We start from the raw sequence: 6,794 nt of genomic DNA on the forward strand, positions 1-6,794 counted from the left end.
GGAGAGAGTTTTTTTAACATAAGAAAGCAGTTGGTTTGTAGCATGTGAGCTGGTCTAAAGGATGAATGGTTTTGAACACTGCAAATAAAGGAAGAGGGCTTAGAGACAGACACCTGTAGGATGAAAGACAGTATATCATTTAGGATTGATTATTTAGTAAAATTTTTGATGAAAGCAAAAATTAAATTCATTCCCTCATGTAACTGAAAAATCCAGGGAGTAAAGTGACTCCAGGCAGCTTTTTACCTGGGGTGCAAATGCAGTTACCTGATCCTGGCATCTTGCCCTTCATCGCTTGGCTTCAGTCTCTGTGGGTTAACTCCACTCTATGTTCTTGTTTGATGGCAGCAGGATAGCAATAGAAGCTCTGGCCTCATATCCATAAAACTGTTTAGAGTGAATCTTTTTCCTCAGAAGTCCCAGCAAGAGTCTGTACATCTCTGGCTTTGATTGGGTTACATGTCCATTCCCGAATCAGTCACTATGACTGGAGTATGATCAGCTTGGCATGAATCACATGTCCACTCCAGAAGGTAGAGCTCCACCACCAGAGTGGTGTTTCAGTTTAAATGTTAGGAGGATCCATCCCATAGAGGGATATACGAGTCATGCCACTTTAAGATGAACAGAAAAAATAACAGACGTTTACCAACTGCAGAGAAGAGGCCACCATTTGATCAGAATGTCAGATGTTTAAAGGGGAACTAAAAGGGATAGATATATAAATACAATTTGGGACCAGCTTATGAAGTATCTTGAATGGGAGACTTGAGGTGTTTTAGGCTTTACTTTGGTAGGGTAGTAGTAGATCACTGAAGTATTATATGAGATGTTGAGCCATCCAAACCATGCATGGAGAGGTGTACTCTGGCAGCATCATTACAGATGTATTGAGCAGAGAAAGGGAAGAAACAAAAAGAGGTACACATGATTGGGAAAGAAGACCAGTATACCTAAAGTGGAGCCAGAATCGTGGTGTGGAGGCAGGGAGGTTAAGAGAATCAAGGAATTGGAACCAATACATGAGGGCTGTAGTTAGACAATATATAGGATTTCTAAAGATGGTTGCTTTTAATGTTCATCGCAGCACTGTTTATAATAGCCAGGACATGGAAGCAACCTAGATGTCCATCAGCAGATGAATGGATAAGAAAGCTGTGGTACATATACACAATGGAGTATTACTCAGCCATTAAAAAGAATACGTTTGAATCAGTTCTAATGAGGTGGATGAAACTGGAGCCTATTATACAGAGTGAAGTAAGCCAGAAAGAAAAACACCAATACAGTATACTAACGCATATATATGGAATTTAGAAAGATGGTAACAATAACCCTGTGTACGAGACAGCAAAAGAGACACTGATGTATAGAACAGTCTTATGGACTCTGAGAGAGAGGGAGAGGGTGGGAAGATTTGGGAGAATGGCATTGAAACATGTAAAATATCATGTATGAAACGAGTTGCCAGTCCAGGTTCGATGCACGATCCTGGATGCTTGGGGCTGGTGCACTGGGACGACCCAGAGGGATGGAATGGGGAGGGAGGAGGGAGGAGGGTTCAGGATGGGGAACACATGTATACCTGTGGCGGATTCATTTTGATATTTGGCAAAACTAATACAATTATGTAAAGTTTAAAAATAAAATTAAAAAAAAAAAGAAAAAAAAAGCTTTTGAGTGGGATTAAATAATATAGTAAGCCCTCAAATAATTTACATTTGTCTTTTTACAGAAGATTTTAATCTTTCACAACAAATAACATTTGTTTTATTCAGGTTAGTGTTAAATTTAGTTTGAATTTCCCAAGAAGAGTAACTAGAAGGGATGAAAGGTAGGAGGTCCAATAAAGGTTGTATGTTTGGTGTCAGGAAAGAGAGTTCCATGATGGAAAGTGTGGGCAGCATACACAGAAACCAGAATCAGTAATTGTATGTCAGGTAATTCTCGAATAAGTAAAAGGAACATAATGTTTGTTTTTCCTTTATAGGACTGGTATAATTCAGGAAAACCTTGTGTGTTTTGGCTCTCAGGCTTCTTTTTTACCCAAGCCTTTTTAACTGGAGCAATGCAGAATTATGCCCGAAAATATACCATCCCTATTGACTTACTGGGATATGAATTTGAGGTACAGTAAACTCCTTAAACTCCAGAGCATATCATTACTTCAAAGGCATGTATTTAAGCAAGGAGGACATGAAGAATTCATATTTGTATTGCCCATTGCAAATAATTCTTCTTCTTTCCATTCTTTGTATTTATGAAGAAAGTATATAGTATTTGCCTTGCTGTCTCCATAAGGGAATTTTTATACATCTCAATATTCAGTTCAAATAATCCAACACTGCTTTTCTATTTTAGCAGAAATCAATATGATGTACAGTAAAACCAGATAAAATACTTTAAAAAGAACTGTATTATTTTAAAATTACATTTCACTGAGAAAAAAGTATAGTTTAAGAAGCTATTATATGGACAAGTTTCTCTGAATGTGTTCTGAAAATTTAGGTAATACTTTCTTTATGAGACATTTACTTAGGGAGGAAATCTCTACTAGCTTTTGTTTCTGCCTTCAGGTTATTCCTTCTGATACCTCTAAGGAAGCACCGGAAGATGGTGTTTATATCCATGGATTATATCTTGATGGAGCCCGCTGGGATAGAACAAGGTCAGTAGTTTCAACTGCAAAGACTCTTTAGTTGTAGCTGAATCATAGGTGAGATAAGCTGTCTGCTGCCATTCACCCCTGCTATCCTCCACAGCCAAAAGGCTTCTCCTAGAGAATATGACAAGTAATAATATTAGAATTCTTGCCATAAATCATTATTCAGGCAGGCTGCAGCAGTTAGTAAGTAATTTTAAGTTCTGAACAATTTTGAGTTAATATTTCAATGGACTTACCAGTAGAAAAGTTGAATTATTTTCCTTCTTCTGTTTTATGAGTTAACTTCTGTTTTTTAATGTGTAGGAGCACCTCACTTTTAAATAGTTTACAGTTATAGTACAGTTCCCATTTCTAATGGTGAATGGAAAACTTTTTCTTATATTTTGATGACATAATAAATAAATATTTAGAATAAATACTGAGGGAATGCCCTGGCTGTCCACTGGTTAGAACTTGGCACTTTCACTGCAGTGGCCCAGGTTCAATCCCTGGTTGAGGAACTAAGATCCCACAAGACATGTAGCACAGCCAAAATAAATAAATACTGAATTTCCAGCATAGGAAACTAATCAATGCTTAGATTTGTGCATGTGTGTGTGTGTGTGTGTCTATGTAGACAGATAAGAAAGAAAGATTATTTCCCTTGGAGCTCTGCTCTTTAACAATCTATTACTTAGCATAATCTTCTATTTCCAGAGTCAGGGTTAGACTTTCCTATCAAGGAAGGGTTAAAAGTCAAGGCAGGGAAAGTTGCTTAAGAAGGAGCATGAAGTCAACATCACTCATTATCAGAGAAATGCAAATCAAAACCACAATGAGGTACTGTCTCACTCCAGTCAGAATGGCTGCTATCCAAAAATCTACAAACAATAAATGCTGGAGAGGGTGTGGAGAAAAGGGAACCCTCTTACACTGTTGGTGGGAATGCAAACTAGTACAGCCACTATGGAGAACAGTGTGGAGATTCCTGAAAAAACTGGAAATAGAACTGCCTTATGACCCAGCAATCCCACTGCTGGGCACACACACCCAGAAAACCAGAATTGAAAGAGACACGTGTACCCCAGTGTTCATCGCAGCACTGTTTATAATAGCCAGGACATGGAAGCCACCTAGATGTCCATCAGCAGGCGAATGGATAAGAAAGCTGTGGTACATATACACAATGGAATATTACTCAGCCATAAAAAAGAATACATTTGAATCAGTTCTAATGAGGTGGATAACACTGGAGCCTATTATACAGAGCGAAGTAAGCCAGAAAGAAAAACATCAATACAGTATACTAACATATATATGGAATTTAGAAAGATGGTAACGATAACCCTATCTGCGAGATAGCAAAAGAGACACAGATGTATTGGACAGTGTTTTGGACTCTGTGGGAGAAGGCGAGTGTGGGATGATCTGAGAGAATAGCACTGAAGCACGTGTATTATCATATGTGAAACAGATCGCCAGTTCAGGTTTGAGGCATGAGACAGGGTGTCATTGCTGGTGCACTGGGATGACCCTGAGGGACAGGGTGGGGACGGAGGTGGGAAGGGGGTTCAGGATGCGGAACACATGTAAACCCATGGCTGATCCCTGTCAATGTATGGCAAAACCTACTACAATATTTTAAAGTAATTAGCCTCCAATTAAAATAAATTTAAAAAAAAAGGCACATGAAGGTGGTTCTACAGAGATGCTTCTAAGACTGGGATATGAGGAGAGTTAGCTGCACATAGCTCATGTGATTATTTCTCTTCATTTTCTTCATTCTCATGATGTTTCTCTTAACTTACTTTTTCCTATATATGTATTCATCTTTTCATTTCTTTCTTCCTTCCATCTTATAAGCAAACAAATATGCAATGTAACATAGGAACGATAAACTACATTTTCTACATAGAAAGCTCTGTTTGAATCCTGACACTGGCACTTAAGAACTCTGTTACTGTGAGAAAAGCACTCAGCCTCTCTGAGTCTCCACTCTTCATTTGTGAAATAGGAATTGGAATGGGGCCAAGACTATTGTGAAGGTCAAATATAACAGCAGAGTGTCTGCCTCATGGACATTACTTTTAAAGTGGCAGTAATTGATATTTGTCCACTATTTAACACATTACCTTTCCATAATTTTCTTCTGTTTTTATCAATTCTTCATTGCCTTTTACTTGGTTTTGTTTTGACATTTTTTTCCCTGCATATCTCTGGTCCTCTCTTGTATTAAAAGCCAATTTCTAAGTCACAATTTCTAAGATGCAGATTTCGTTTTACTTCTAATAAACATCTATCAATTTCTCTTCACAGTGGATTGCTTGCTGAACAGTACCCCAAACTTCTGTTTGACCTGATGCCCATCATATGGATAAAACCAAGTAAATATATTTCTAACAAAACTTTGTAGAGTTGTATGGAGCATAATGATAGATATTTTTAACTGCTTTCCAAATAAGTCTCTGCTCAGACCTATTAGAATTTGTTCAATTATAGTAAATACTGATTTAATGTTTATATTGGAAATATATTATTCCCCCTTTTTGTGTTGCATTTTTATTATTTTATGACTATTATTTCACCTCTTTTTGCTCTTATCACATGGGATATAACATTTTCTTTGGCCCTCCCCTTCACTTCTCCTTTTTCCAAGTCTAGAGCTTCCCATCAATATTTTGATTCTGAAGTGCCTTTGTACACATCTTAGAGACACAAACAGGTTTGACACATAGTCTCCAGTTATTGACTAGAGTCTTCTGGCTATAAGAAACTCCTACGCCTAGGAATCAGCCAGGTGACCTAAGCCACTAGGGGTGGAGACCAGCTTTGCCCCCTTGTAAAACCTACTTGCTTCCTCCTTTTTGCCATCATCATTTTCCCACAAAATGTGAACAATTGAGGTTCATTCTTTTGTCCTTCCTCTCTATTTTTTTAAAATTTTCAAATAACTGTAAATGAAAACATTTACAAATCACCCATTTACCATTCAACCTATTAAGTGTTTTGATTTCTAAAGTAGTTCATTTATAACTATGATGTGGCCTCAGTTTAGAAAGATTCCTAATATCTCATATCTGGCTTTGCAAGGATTGTGTAGAGATTCTTTTTGTGAGTTAGTGTATATTTCTGAGTAATAACCTGGTGAAAACTAATAGTAACTTCAATTTCTTCTAATTTATGGATTTCTTATATTAGAACTCTAAGCAACTGTGTTTCTCTTTTTGCGTCTCCCCCATCACCTATGCTGTGTTTTGTTTCTCCTTCTTATCTCCTAAGTCCTCTTGAGTGATCAAGAGGACTAAGTGATCAGGTCTTTAAAATCACGTACCATATTGAAATCACTTACCTTGTTTCATAACCATAATTATATGCCAACTATAAAAAAAGAAAAGCCAAAACAACTTTCAAATATTCAAATATCATAATCATGATCTGAGATTTAGTACTGGTCATTTTATTACAAGATAAATAGTTGTTCTTTTAGTACAGTGACTGTTTTTCCTTTATCAAATGACTATTTCCTTTTTTTTCAAGCTGTAAAGTCTAAGATCGTGAAGTCGAATGCCTATGTCTGTCCTCTTTACAAGACAAGTGAACGTAAAGGAACTCTTTCCACCACAGGACATTCTACTAACTTTGTAATTGCAATGTTGTTGAAAACAGACCAACCTACTCAACACTGGATCAAACGTGGGGTTGCTTTGCTTTGTCAATTAGATGACTAAATTGGACAACTTAATAAAACATCTGAAAGAAGTTACAAAAAATATTGCCTTTGCTTACTTGAAAATATATATACATTATAAAACCCAAGTATCTTGGTGTAATTCTTTTAGGTGATCTTTGTGAATAGTCTACATTGTTCTCGTCCGTGATATACCACTGTGGATTAGAGTACAGCCCTCCAGATGGATTCTTGAGACCACAGACAACTGTGAAGAAAAACATGAAATATGTATTGGAGTCATATGGAAAATCTTTGAAACTTTTATTTAGTTCCTTTTTTTAGTTCGATATGTATGTGAAAAACAGATTTGGGAAGACTAGCTGAATAAAATTTTAACTAATATCAAAAATTATCTTTTTCACAAGTGTTAAGTCATTTCATCAGCTTCAGTAATATTTTACTTTCTACTCAACTATTGTG

The 6,794-nt window shown here is 36.7% G+C and overlaps 1 protein-coding gene across 1 annotated transcript in view; it reads left to right on the forward strand.

Moving 5' to 3' along the window:
* Positions 1 to 6,683, forward strand: part of DNAH12 (dynein axonemal heavy chain 12) — a 187,723-nt gene extending 181,040 nt beyond the window's left edge. Inside the window, exons 72-75 of the mRNA XM_055557953.1 lie at positions 1,991 to 2,128; positions 2,577 to 2,668; positions 4,961 to 5,028; positions 6,182 to 6,683. Of these exons, the coding sequence (XP_055413928.1) occupies positions 1,991 to 2,128; positions 2,577 to 2,668; positions 4,961 to 5,028; positions 6,182 to 6,372 (489 nt within the window). The 3' untranslated portion in view covers positions 6,373 to 6,683. The remainder of the gene's footprint in view (positions 1 to 1,990; positions 2,129 to 2,576; positions 2,669 to 4,960; positions 5,029 to 6,181) is intronic.
* Positions 6,684 to 6,794: the final 111 nt, after the last annotated feature.

Source organism: Bubalus kerabau, chromosome 20 (genome assembly GCF_029407905.1).
Source record: "Bubalus kerabau isolate K-KA32 ecotype Philippines breed swamp buffalo chromosome 20, PCC_UOA_SB_1v2, whole genome shotgun sequence".
NCBI lineage: Eukaryota > Metazoa > Chordata > Mammalia > Artiodactyla > Bovidae > Bubalus > Bubalus kerabau.